The sequence below is a fragment of the Atta colombica genome, unplaced genomic scaffold, assembly GCF_001594045.1.
Source record: "Atta colombica isolate Treedump-2 unplaced genomic scaffold, Acol1.0 scaffold38, whole genome shotgun sequence".
Classification (NCBI taxonomy): domain Eukaryota; kingdom Metazoa; phylum Arthropoda; class Insecta; order Hymenoptera; family Formicidae; genus Atta; species Atta colombica.
The window spans coordinates 890947-905313 of record NW_017259490.1 but is presented as its reverse complement, the minus strand read 5'-3'; the positions used below and the strand labels follow the sequence as shown (position 1 = coordinate 905313).

General features: G+C 36.6%; 1 protein-coding gene across 1 annotated transcript in view; it reads right to left on the bottom strand.

Annotated features, from left to right (window-relative positions):
* Positions 1-1457: 1457 nt before the first annotated feature.
* LOC108690938 (kinesin-like protein CG14535) overlaps positions 1458-14367 on the bottom strand; it is a 41800-nt gene continuing 28890 nt past the window's right edge. Inside the window, exons 4-10 of the mRNA XM_018198493.1 lie at positions 9818-10030; positions 7946-9583; positions 6527-6775; positions 5458-5910; positions 4891-5163; positions 2801-3067; positions 1458-1921 (exon numbers count right to left, since the gene is read on the bottom strand). Coding sequence (XP_018053982.1) covers positions 1749-1921; positions 2801-3067; positions 4891-5163; positions 5458-5910; positions 6527-6775; positions 7946-9583; positions 9818-10030 — 3266 coding nt within the window. The 3' untranslated portion in view covers positions 1458-1748. The remainder of the gene's footprint in view (positions 1922-2800; positions 3068-4890; positions 5164-5457; positions 5911-6526; positions 6776-7945; positions 9584-9817; positions 10031-14367) is intronic.

The following is a 14367-nucleotide window of genomic DNA, read 5'->3' as shown; positions in this document are numbered from 1 at the left end:
CGAGAAAAATGGGTGGTTTTTCGATATTGGTCGTCGTCCACCACGACTCGTATCGGAAAACTAGAATACCTCTATTTCTGCTTCTCGCATTACGCCCATACCGATTTATTTTCATCCCATCTATTTTCATTCTCCTCAGTCTCATCCTCGCCTGTGCTTATATCCTATCCACGTTCTCTCTTCGCATTCTCATATTGAAATCGAGATTTCGGATGCTCGTTCCTTGCTCCCTTTGCGCCTTTTCTTTTCGTCCGCCTTTTTCTTTCGTTTCAATAGCATTCGTTCGAACTAAACGTCTTTTACGATTAGCGACAATTTACGATTTAGACTTACTCTCGCTTTTCTTTTCCTTCTTATCTTTTGTGCTGACGTTCATTTTTTTCTTACTCATTCTATCACATACACACACTCTCTCTCTCTCTCTCTCTCTCTCTCATCTCTCTCTTCCTTTCCCTGTTGCATCTTTCTTAAGTGAGTTACGGAACCCTACGAAGTGCGGTAACTGCTGATAACGATTAAAGCTACGATAATATCATGAATTAACGTGCGTGCATTAGATACATTACGTACGGCGCGTTTCGTTTATTGATTGTTTGTTACTTCGTATAAAAGATCTTTTTTGCACTTTTTTGGCAGTGCGTTGTTTTCATTTGGCTTCACCTCAAACCGAGCTCGATTTTTCCCATGAATAAATTTGCGTCTACTTCTAATATCTTAATATCCGTCATTGTGAGTGATTTTCATTAGCAACTCAGATTAATCAACGCCATTTAATCTCTTCTTCCTTTCGGAATCATAGCTCTAACGATAATGTATAAAATTTAATCATAATTACTGTCCAAATTATGGCCAATCTCAATTATCGATATGTGTAATCGAGACTGCTCGAATAACCATATGATTTACAATCGTTCATGATCAGCTTCCTCGATTTCTACTCTGTCTTTTAATCCATGGTCGATTTTTATTATTGATCGATATGATTATGAATATCAACGCGTGTCATATTTTTAGATTGACATGAATATTTCTAGTCTACCACGACAATAGAAGTTTATGCGCATCTTTATTCGTTTGTTCTATTTGTCGCTGTTCCCGATAAATATGTGGTTCGGCCGATTGGCCAACAGTCTTTAGATCGGAAATATCTCTTTCTTATAATTTATTAATGGCATAGAAAATGGCAGCGGATTTTAAATAACTCTGATGAATAATAGACATGAGAATAAAGCACCAACTTCTCACGTTAAATCATTGATGCTAATATAACGGCGCAACATCGCATTTGAAATTTAGACTCATTTCGCTATTATAACAACCGCGAAAATTATCTAACATCTTTGTTTAGCATCCTGAGAAACATCGTTGAAACTGAAGCAACCGCGAAATCTCTAACACGAATACATTTTTCGTTATAACTCCATAATATAACTTCGATAAGACACGTGCGTGTGCGTGTACGTGTGCGATACTTCGGTAAAACTTTTACTTTAGCTCCCTCTTTATTCAAATCTTCCTAGTACCGTTTTAGACTTAACAATAGTGACGACGTACGATGACGATGACGATACCACAATATATCATTAACAACTATTGGACGGAGTCGAGCGACATCGACGTCATTATCTGCTAATTTTATTTCATCCTATTCGGCGACCTCGCTCGTCTCGTTTCAACGATTAAATTCGTAGATAGGTGGGCGGGATTGGTGATCAACACGCGGTCATGCGTGCTGATCTAAGTCTACGTTAGGTGATCTTAATCTCGGCCGATGTCGATTCTTGAGGGCAGGAATCGAAGCAAGTGACCAGAAGAACGTGGCTTTTACAGGCCTCTACTCTCTTTTGTAAAATACATGTCTCAGCCATTAGGGCCTCCAAAAACGACGGATCCCGCCAGTCCATACTGTCCTCCACGTACACTATTTTTGAAACAAACAATGAAATATATGTGATTGCATTTAAATACATTTTGTGTAATCAATATTTATTTTGATTTCATAAGTTTGTCTTGACTTTCTATTTTAATTTATTATTGTTTCTAAGTTTTGTTTGACATTGTACAATTTTATACATAAATGTGTATAAAATGCTATTCGAATGTAATCAATCAAATTTATTCAAACACATGAAAAGAGTTAAAAGTTAAATATTACGAAAATTGATTAACACTAGAAGATCGCAGCAGCCAATTTGGTGAAATTCAAACTGCTGTAACTTCTTTCAACTTTGCTTTCAAATATGATGTGATATCCATTTTCATCATTTTTTATGTTTTTAATTTTGGTTAAAAGAATTTTCAATTATATATAAAAGCGCTTGAATTTTTATTTAATTGTTTACTTACAAAAAGTAGTTCCTCATTGGAACTAATTTTACTCCCTTATATCTGATATTGCATTTTCATGTATTTTACGATTTTGTTTACAAGTTTACATGTTTAAATGTTTAAATGTTTATGATTTTAAATGTTTAACAAAAATTAATGATATTATTATTAAAACGTCAAATATAATTTTATATCTATACATTTCTTTCTATTTGTTATTTACGAAAAAAATGCACTTGGAGTCAAATTGGCTTCTATGGTCCTTCTAGGGAGAGTCATCAAATTCATTCAAATCCTTCTAATGACATCAATTATGCGACGTGTTTATTTGTATAAATATCGCGATATAAATTATTGAAGCACGAATTATTTCGGAACAATTAATATATATTGCAATGCAATAAAATTTAAAATAACTATACGAAAATTTTCGTTCAAATCTTCTATATGATGAGAGAAGCTGAATACTTACGATTGTAGTCCCAACGAGCATCTGGTACCATAAGTCGCCTTTTGGCATCGCGTAGTTCCAGCCTAAGAAGGCGCTGGCGCAGGCGAAGGCTGTGTATCCTGGATATCGTTCCACGTGGATTCGAGCGCACCCGCGCGCGCCTGTCCAGGATGTCTACGTCCTCGCCTGTATAAGCGAGAATCTCCGACGCCGCGGGCGGCCCCAGTTGAGCCTGGCAGTGGGCCCGCGACCGCCGAGGCCCGCACCCTGCCGCCCGCTGTTCCACCGCTGAAACACCCGCACAACGTCGAAGTTAGAACCCCCAGCGCGCCACCTGAGGAGAATCATCGTATGGCAGGATTGTTTTAGAGGGTTTGCGTTATTCTTTCTTAGGAAAATGAAGGCTCGCGACAATACTTTCGTCCTTTGCGTATAGAAGTACAATTCAGATACACTTTAAAAAATATAGGTGTGAATTTAACACTGTGTGGTGTTTAACTCTCAACATGTCGGTGTTGATATAAACATGGTAGATTTAACTTCATGACTTTTAAATCCATAATACACATTAAATCCACACTTATGTTAAATCCACATCCAAATGATATTTATATCAACACGGTAGACACGAAGAATTATATAAACATCGCATGATGTTAAACACCAATACTTTTTGAAGAGTAGAAAATGATGGAGTTTTCATCAATTTACAGCAAGATGATAATCGATAGAGTGACAAGATTTTCTTATAAAGCGCATAATTAGAATAATCGATTGACCGCGCTTGTATGTATAGATTATATATAAGGAAGGTATTATATATAAGGAAGAAAGTGAATTTTTCTGAAATTGTCTACGTTTTATTTTATGTAGACAATTTTGTCGAACTTTCGTAATTTCATTTTAAAAAAGTAAATTAATTTATTTTCGAATATGCACGTTTTATAAAAATAATTATGTAGGATGCTCAAACTAATTGCCTAAGAATATCAACTTTTTAGTATTGCTCTTTGCTTGAATATACTACATAATAATTTTGATAGTCCTATTACTCAAATTATTTTCAAATATGTATCTCATTAAATTTTTAGATGCTTCAGCAAAATCATTCGTATAGTTATGATATCAATAGTTAGAGATGTAAAAATATCGTCAAATTCAATTTTACTTATAGTAAAATTGCAGTAAAATGATAATTTATTGATAATTTTGGTTATATTTATTGTCTTTATAGTGTTATACAAATAGGCTATTTTTCTACTTATGTATAAAATAAAACAACATTCTTCTAATATTCCTAATAGGAATTGCTGATTGAATATTAATGAAATCTAAAATATATATAAAATATATAATTTAATTGTAACAAAACGTCTGTATGACCCATAGACTCATGCTTAAGTGTATGGCTACTTGTCGCACTAGATTGCCGACTGTTAATCGCGATGTCGTAAACGGTGTATATCAATTGTCCACATTATTAATTAGTTAATTAAAAATAATATAATCTCATTGGTGAAGCAGTAAAAAATTAGGAACAGGCCGATGTGAGTAGTGTGTGCAATTGAACTGTGTACAAGTGCCACTCCCGTCCCTGCCTTAAACGTTGTCAGTTGTTAGTTGTCTAATTATTACATCAATATATAATATCAACATGAAAATTTTAATTAACAAAGCATTTTTAACTTCCTGATAAAAATAAAAATCGGAGCGTAAATCGGATGTAACGGTAGGAGAGTAACAAAAGCGTAAACGAAACTTTTAGAAGGCGAAAATTGAAACATCAAAATATGGAAAAAGCGTAAATGTTTTTTTTACATTTCATTGTTCCAATTATTGTCTTCTAGAAATTTTGTTCACGCTTCTGTTACTTTTTCATTATATCCGATTTACGTTCTGAGTTTTATTTTCTAATGACTAAATGCTCTCATATCAAACTACTTTATATTTTTAATTTTTTTAAATTACTATTTTACCAGCCTTAAAAAATTACCGAATAATTTATCGTAATTTACCAGATAAGTTATTATCAAATTGATTATTATTTTCATCTCTATCAATAGTATATTCTTTTTCTCAAAATGAACAATCGGAAGGTATTTATTGTTTACCTTGATGTTCCTGTAACGCGCCAGTCTGTCGGGAGGAGTCGCTGGCGATGCTGCTCGTTTCGCTGTCTCTAACGATACTATCGTAACCGGAGCTTTCGGCACGGTGTCTGGACAGCGTGGCCGGTGACAGCTTGGCCGCTCGTGGCGTTGTGTCCGCGCCGGAATCGGAACCCTCCTTGTTCAATCCGAACGAGGAACCGAGACTAAGGATCTTGCGTTGCATTCGTCCGGAAGACGGCGCCGGAGATGGCATTGATAGCAAGGGTGAACCGCCTGAAATACAAAGTATATATAATAAATTGTACTGCAGTTTAATGTATTTAACACAGAAATACAAAGACGTTTATATTGATGAGGGTAATGTTCCAGAAACACGAGTCTCGATACTAAAAAAACGTGCAGCGATTCTAACTTTTTCATAGTATTATAACAATTTAAAAATCACATTTTCTTTTAAGTTCTGTCACTTTTAAAGTAAGGGAGCAGTGTATCCAATTAAAAACTGCAAATATCTATAAAAGATGTAAAAGCATTTAAAAAATATCATAAAATATCTTGGATTGGTACCTTGAATTTTCACATCTTCCTCTATATCGGATTTCCCCGTAACTGTTCTCTCGGATCTCTCGGCAGCCGTAAATAGCTTTTTTGCCTCGATATATTCCTCTTCGGGGTCCGAGCCGGACGCTCCGTTTCCAGGTATCCTTTCGATCTCTTCCTTTAGATTAGGATTCGACGCACCGTCTGGATGCCTCAAACTGGAGATATTGCAGTCGCCTAACTTACCGCAGTACCTTCTGGGACTGGCGAGATGAGCGACGCTACTGGGGTACCAGTAAGAGGCCGTGGCGGGCCTAGACATGCTCTGACGACAATTATCGCAGATCTTCTCCTGATCGGGCTTTCCTGCTATGTACGCAGGTTCGCTGTATATGCTGCCGTGATTGCTCGCGTTGTCGTTGAATAAGACATCCGAAAGGGATAAAGACTGACAGCGAGACGGCGGACGGAAGACGGTCGCTGCTAGAATTTGTCCTGCGTTAATGTTATACTGCATGTAAACCGCAAATAGTTGGCTTTAGTGCTTTGATTAAAATTAATTACTCTTACAAACTCGATTTTTCGCCTCTAGTCGACAAATCGTGAATTTAACCTTTTATTCGAATTATTGAAACTTGTATTTATCTTAACTTGTATTTCGGATTTTCTAAATTTATTTTATTAATCATTAATAGAACTACAGTGAATAAATACGCTATCAATTATTGCATTTTTATTGGATTTCCTGTATGTCTTTTATTAGCTAGATATAGATTTGAAAATAATTTTATTGAACCATCAAAATAACTATATAAGACACGCAAACTGGTTACTAGAGTGTCAATAACATTGTTCTACTTGAAATTGCTATGTAATTATATATATAGATGGACCAACAATTTCTTTTCATATCTATATCTAAATAAACTTTTAAATACTTTAGCAAAATCGTTCTTTTCGTATAACACGTGAATAGACAGGCGACGTCTCCACAGGAGAATTTGATAACAGAATATTGTTAACAGAAAAAAGTATTTTTCCGTTTTTCTTTTTACCCCCGCGCGCGACTAACCGAACACTCAATCGCGAAACTTACATGGAGCGTCTCGCACATTGACGGTGGAGGAGTTTTCCCTCTGGTAAGTCACGGAATTGGAAACGTTGGCGAGCGCGAGTTTGCTTTGATAGAGCTCGTGAAGGCGAGCCAACTGATCAAACTTGTGCCTGGTTTCTTGCTCGAGGAAGTCTTCGTGGTCGAAGTACGGTCTGGGTAGAACACCCGCGCCAACCGGCGGTGGATAATGCGGTCTGTATCTCTCCGTGTCCGACATCACCGACATAGAGTCTGGAAATAATTTTTCTGTCTCATACCTTCCGCTCGTGTAGATATTTTGCCGCGCAAGAAGCCGCTAGATAAGAACGATGGAGAAAAACGATACTAGGCAGCTGTCCACTTTGGTTCAAAGAACGGACAGCGATGTGTAATTACATCGAGGTTTCTCTTTTCGAGAGAAGTGAATTATTGTTTTCTACCGCATGGCCTATTACGTACTTCTAGTCGAAGTCAATTTCACGATGTGGAGAATAGTTTTCATAGAAGTTCGTTCAAGTGCTCGCCACGGAAGCAATCGTAAGGGGACGAAAGTTAAAGTAGTTATACGCAAAAAAAAACATTTACAAAAGTTATTTTAGTGACTTTTAAAATTACCTATAACTTATAATTATTATCAAACTATTTAAGATTAGAGTGAAAATGTTTGTATATTTTCAAAAAATGTTTGTTCATTTGTTTCAAACTATTTAATTTTTAACTATTTATTATTCTTTGAAAATTAAAAATGCAACAAATGTTTATTTAATAATCAATATTTAAATGGAATGTGTTTAAAATTGATTATTGCAATGAAAACGAGTATTACAAATAATAATTTTCTTTTGGAATATAATCTATTGAGCATTGTTAATTGAAAGGAAAAATTCTTTAAGATAAGTTTTTAAAGACCTCATTAAAATCTCTTAAAAATGAAATCAAATCGTTCTATAAGATGTTTTTTAAAAAAATTGTTTATGATATCTGTTTATAAATGCGATTAGCAAGCATTACGCGGCATTGCCACTGAATGGGCGCAGCGGCATTTTGTTTCTTATAAATAAAAATCTTATAGCATACAATAAAAGTCGCGTCTTCAAAATAGAACTCTATAATGAAAGTAAATGAAATGTATTTTGGAAGTACCATTTCGTTTAATTTTGTGTAAATTTAATTTAGAGATATATAATATATGTATGATGTATAATATGTATAGTTTCTATTAATGTAAACATTTTTTTATATCTAGAAGAAGTTAGATTCAAATATTCTTTTAAATATCATGTAATAACATTTTTTTCCAAAATTGACGCATTAAATAACTTCAAGACATTGTCGGACATCCTATTCTCAAATATGAGCTCTTGGACAGTTCTTTCTACAGCATAATGATTATTGAAAAATGTTGTTGAAAATTATACTCACCTGTGAAAGTTGACACCACGGTAAGATTCTCTTGGCTAAGAATCCTTAAAGGATGTTCTTCCTGGTCGCTTTCGGGCAACGGATTCTCACCCATGCAGAGCGCAATATCCTCCTCGGTCACTTGTAAACACGAGTCTTGCATAGGTACTGGCTCCAAGTCCTCCACCTCGACGATCTCTAAAATTTCGTCCTCAGATGATAACGAGTGTCTGGAGGGTAGAACAATGTCCTTGTGCGACAGATTTAGACTTTCCATGGATACCTCTCGGCTGACTCCGTTGCTAAGTGGTTCAATTAATGGCAGTGGAGGAGGTACGACAATTTCTTCATCGTCATCTTCGTCATCCGGTAGATCAAGTTTCCCTTTATCGATGCTATCATCCATCACTGGACTTGCCGTCAGATCTAATCCTGAATCTGTGTTAGACTTGACATTAAGTAGATTCAGCTTGGCACTCAGCTTCTCAGTTATGTCCTCAATCTCGTTCGCTTTCAAACTATCACTCTCCGCAGTGGACAACGATGTGTCGTCATCGTCCACACCGCTGCAGGTTTTGAATTGGGTCAACTCCTTAAACTGACCGGATGACTGACCGGAAGACATCTTTGAGGATTCAAGTCGTGGCGTGGCGTGCTTTGCTCGCTGTATTTGGGACGATTGATTTTCTACCCATTTTCTAATCATGCTCTTCTTGTGACTGTCCATGAAACCATAACCGGAGGAGTGCTGATGCGTGTGCAGTTGCAACGCCGGCGCGCCAGTCAATTGCATTGGTCCATCGATCCATGTTTCTCGTTTGTGATGAGACTCCTTCAGCATATGTCTCGCCTCCGCGACTTTCGATTTCGAAATCCTTGGTCCATCTATCCACTGTTCATCAGATCCACCACTAGGCGCTAGTGGTACCTTACTAGGTGAATCGTTGGCCTTTGATGCTGAAGCATTTTTCGACGAAGAATTTTTCCTGGCCGGACTTGCCTTCGGCGTTATACTGTGCGCTGGTGAGGTCTGCTTCGATGCGGTCTGCGTCAAAGTCTTCACCACTTTCGAGGGCTTATGTGCTGGACTGCGCTCCTCAGGAATCTTATTCGGTCTTTCAGCGGCAGAACCTCGAAGCACTCTACCCATTGCGCAACGATTATCACCTGAATTCAAGCTGGGTATATAAACAGGTGGATGTTCGCCGTCAGTGGCGTCGTCAGCGCTCGGCCCCACATAGATCACGGTGTCGGCTGACAAATCGCTTGAACTCGGATCGCATTCGCTGTTCTGCCGAGCTGCTTCTTCGCCAGAACTGCCGCCGCTTCCGGTTCCCTGCGTGTTGCTGCCGACAAACTTGATCTTCCGGCGTCGCATCCGATGGATTCTCGATGCCAATTGAACAGTGGTTAATGTCTCGGTGTAATGCTGAGCGTTGGGTGACACGTGAGCTATCATAGCCGCATGACAAGTCAGAGAGCCGAGACACTCTTTTAGTAATTGGGTTAGCTTGTGTTCTTTATATGGTAAGTGCTTCTGGCCGTTGAAAATCGCAAGCAGAATGTTGCCCAGACCGGAGAGGGGAATTCCGCCCGAGGATTTCCCGCGATCCGAGTTTCCCAGATCCATCAAGTGCAATCGGCTTCTGCCACCGGCAACTGCACAGTCGAGAAACAGCGTTTATTTTGAATATCATCGTATAAAGCAAGAGAAACGCGAGAAAATAACGACGCGAATATCATGTATACTTGAATTCCGAAATAGTGAAGGGAAATGCATATAATCAGCGTTTGAGATGCTGCAGAGTAATACAGAGTAATCTCTTTTCCACGGTATACGTTTCCACCTTCAGATGGAAAGCGGAATAGCGATTTCGAGATAGAATTATTTACCTCCACCCTTGCCGGCAACGCTGTACTGGTACACGTGTAACGTATAGAGCATATGTGCGTCGCCGTCCTCTCGTTGACGGCCGGCAACCGCTGCGTCGAGATAGAATGCCGCGCGTTCCGCCGTCGGCGCGCGGAGCTCGCTGTGCTGCTGCAATTGAAGGGTACCAAACAACGGATCATCTCTGAGGTACACGGCCGGCGATTGTTCTGAGTCTGGGAATAAAAGGACCGCCGGTGTTACGTAACGTTTATCTGGCGTTTTCGTATCTCACATAATATAATACATCGCGGAGAAGATACGGTGCAAGTTTCACGAGGAATTCCCTTACGTAATAATACCTCGTATCGCGGGCGCAATTTTATTTTCGCATTGTTGTTGCGTATCGGAAATTCTTCAAATTAATGCGATCAAATTTTCAATATTTTACTTATAACATTGTAATATAAATATGTTTTATTATTAATATATAGAATATTGAACTGAATAGTTCAACAGGGAAGAGCATGATGTTACATGAAAAATAAGTTAAAAATGTAGAATAAATTTGTTTTATATGAAATTTTGAAAAATTTATTTTAAATATTCACCGGGTACGCTTAACTACATCTTGATTTAATAAATCTTTGTTGTAGGCTGTTACTTTAGTACGTATGTTTATTATTATACTGGATAATCGAAAATATATAATAAAAATAGAATACTCACACATAAATGTTATCAATTTTATTATAAATGTTACCTATGCCGTCGACAATTCTGCTTTTTAAAAGTAAATTATTATGAACATGTTCTGGTGTTTTAATTCAGTTAAACCGATAGCCGACAAATATTTAAAGTCGATTTTTTTCGGGAACAAAGCTTCATATGAAAAAATTTTATTTTACTTTCTTAACTTACTTTTTCGTATAGAATCATCCTTTCCTGATTGTATCACTAATTCACAAATACCTACTGTGCATTCATCTCTATTTTGTCTTCTTACATAAGACGTGATAAGACGTGAGATTAGTTATTTATAATATTTCAATCATAAAGAAATGGCAAAAGCCAAGTTTCTTAGTGCTTCAAATTTCGCATGCACGTACTGTCCCAAGTTCACATAAATTTCCTAACACATTTTTCGTTTCTTTGATTCCATTATTTTATTTTGCGCAAAAATAATATCCGCAAAAGATAGGATGACACTAGGAGAGATGCAGGTGCGCACTAGCCAGAGCTGTAAATCGGTCGAAGCGAGACTCGAGGTATCCACGGGATGCCTTGTCCTGAATTACGACGTCGATAAAACGTTGGAGGATATGTCGCAAGAGATACCTACGTTTCGCTATCGTGCTTTATCACATGTTCTGTATACACGTTGGAGACGGTGAATAGGCGAGCCTATGTAAAAATAATCAACGTAATGTGAGACATAACTGTAAATAATGATCAACGTAAAAGGGCAATTACAAGGTAGGTGAGATAGTCTGTGGATCAGGTGGTCGAATCAAACAAAGCAATCTTCGTATTGTTGCTTCGTCGTGCGAATAAAACAGATCGTAAAACAGCGGACGGGGAAAGGTGGTTAAGAGGATAGTTAAGTTACACGGACAAAGAGTTTTAAGGAGATACAAAGAAAGCACTGCTGTTAATTATTTCAACATAAAAAAAAAATTAATGTCGTAGTCGCCGTTGCAAAATAATAAAATTATATTTGAATATAAATTATATTTGAATATATAATATAAGGAAATCATAAGAATGGTTTTAGTATCTAAAAATTTAATTAGAAATAGATCTGATGAAAATAATTTTGATCAAAAATTATGTAAGACACTTTTACAACCAGCTCAAGCTGTAGTATTACATATGTTTCAATGTTTTAAATAATAATTTTGATACCAACAAAATTATTTTTAGATCTATGTATATATCTAGCTAAATTTTAAAATATTTCAACAAAATAGTTCTTTTCGTATTTTTTTATATAGAAAATATGGAATGATTTATCTTTTTTATTTATAATTTGTTAATTGGATTTATCAAGATATTTTAAATATATAGAAACATGTAATAATGATTGCGTATAAAACTAAAATAAATAGTAAATATTGGAATCGATATTTATGCGCACGACAATTCGTTCGTTGCACGGGAAAGATGTCTCAAACGACTCAAACCATAAAATATGAAACAAAGGGAAGAAAGAGGCAGTCACAAATATGTCGCTCGTATCGTATGCTTTCACGTCGTTTTTCGTGTAGGAATATTTGAGACTGTATGTCCCCACGTGCGAGGGTGGATTGAAAATGCAGACTAAGGATTTCTTCGCGCCGTTGCACCGGAATTCGTAGCGATCTATAAGAATGCTCGTAAAAAGTTGCGATAGCGAATTCATGCGGATTTTTTATCAGGAAATGCCCGCACTCTATAAGATGGGAAAGTCTCTTGGATAAAAGTGAACGAAAACGCTATTACATTTTTACTGTGCGAGATTATTTTCTGGCAGAACAATATAAAAATTCCATGTAATATTTAAATATGAAAATTTCAATATGAAAATTCCATGCGCAGCAAATTTAAATAATACAAAAATTTAAGTAACATCAAAATTCTCGTATATAAGTGCGCGTTTCATAGCTACAAAGTTTACCTGAAAAATATCTGAAAGGAAGGTAAATATTGTTAAGAGCATGATGTTTGACAATATGCTCCTTTCATGTTCGTGAGATGCAAGAGGTCCATAAAAGCGCTCGGACGGACGCGAAAATTTAATTCGAGTAATGCTTCTCGAGTGCCTACCTAGCTTTATATCCGGAACAGGTACACATTCGTCTATACGAAATTACCTCACCTCAGAGTCGGTCTGTACTATCCGCGGTGTATTTTTACGTGGTCGTCTCCTATGCACTCGGGATGCTATGACTGACACACTGGACATCATTTGTATGGCATTTATACGACATTTATACGATGTTTGGATAACACCCCACCCACGTAAGTAAATTGCCAATTAGCCTTTTACTGCCGAAATGCGAGGTCTCCTACCGTATAACATATAATGGACGGAAAGGAACGATATTAAAGGATAAGAACGGTGCGCAACGATGGTACGAGCGCCGCAGTATGCCGCAGTTTATTTCCGCCAGGCCGTCTGCAACTTTTTACATTTGATTCTGCCGGAAACCTTTTCCTTTATACCGCGCTGCGGAAATGGCCTGCACAAGCATCAAGTCCCAGCGAGCGAGTTCAACACGAGCTTCCGTCAAGTCATCGACCGATTGATTTCGACTATTTCCGATCATATTAGACGAGAGATATAGCTTGAGCTAGTTGCTTCATCGAGCAGTTGAGCGTGCAATGAGGAAACAAGGAGCGCGCGCGAAAGCAGGAAGCGGGAGTATCCTCTAGACTTACCGGAGCCTCCTTGATTTCCGTAATTTGCGAAGTCCCGAGGAACCAACTTAACCGTAGTAGATGCTCGATAATGAAATTCGACGAGGCGTATCCGACGAAAGCGTAAGCGAAGGGGAAGGAGAGAGGAGCGACATCGGAATATTCGACGTAGATCGACGTATAGTGCGTGCCTTGTGTTGTAGAAATTTAGATAATTCCACGGATCCCGTATACCAAAAGCCCTTAATAATAGAGGCGCGAAAGTGAGTGATAGCGCTAGACTTCGCGGGACTTCGTAAGAATCCGGATTAAGGGAAGTATTAATATTTATGAGGCGCGTGAAGTAGCCCCCGAATAAGTTCGCGGTTTTACTGGTGGTATTAAGTCGTTGTGTGATAAAGAATGGAAGAAAGTTGATAATTGTTAAAGTAGTAAGCACTACTTTATTGCATTTAATAGTTATGTAACAGAAGTTTAATAATGGGAATGAATTTTCTATCGATACGATAAGTATTCCTATGATTTGACACGGAAACTCTCGATTTACTATTTATACAATTATATATACGCAATATTTTCTTATATAATATTATCAATTTTCTAGCTCAAAATTGCTAAGCAATATAATATATGTTAAAACTGAGCCAATAATTAAGTCAAGAAATAAAACTAATTTACTAACAACAAAATCAAAGGAAAAAAAGATTAAAACTAATTTTTCAATAATAAAATATATAAAAACGTTTCGACTTACAATAAATGTTGAAAAGAGAGTTAGAAATAAAATATAAAAATAATTTATCAAATCACATTATTGGATAATGGTAGGTTAAAAAGTTAAAAGTTAAGTTTAAAAGTTAATTAATTTTAATATAACTTAGTTACATTTTATTTAGTTTAAAAAAAACTTAACTTACCCAACCCTGATTGGACATATAATATATTCTTTATGTAATATATTCTTCATATCTTTATTTATTAAGAAAGAAAGAGTGATAACGAAAGATTAACTTCTTCAATACAATATTATTATTCAATAATTTTAAATAATTAATAAGTATATAAAAATATATCAATGACAGATTTATAGAATGGCATTTTATTATTATACGATATTACATACAATCTTGATCTCATATAAATTTCTTGATTCTTTGACCGAGGGTCGACATGA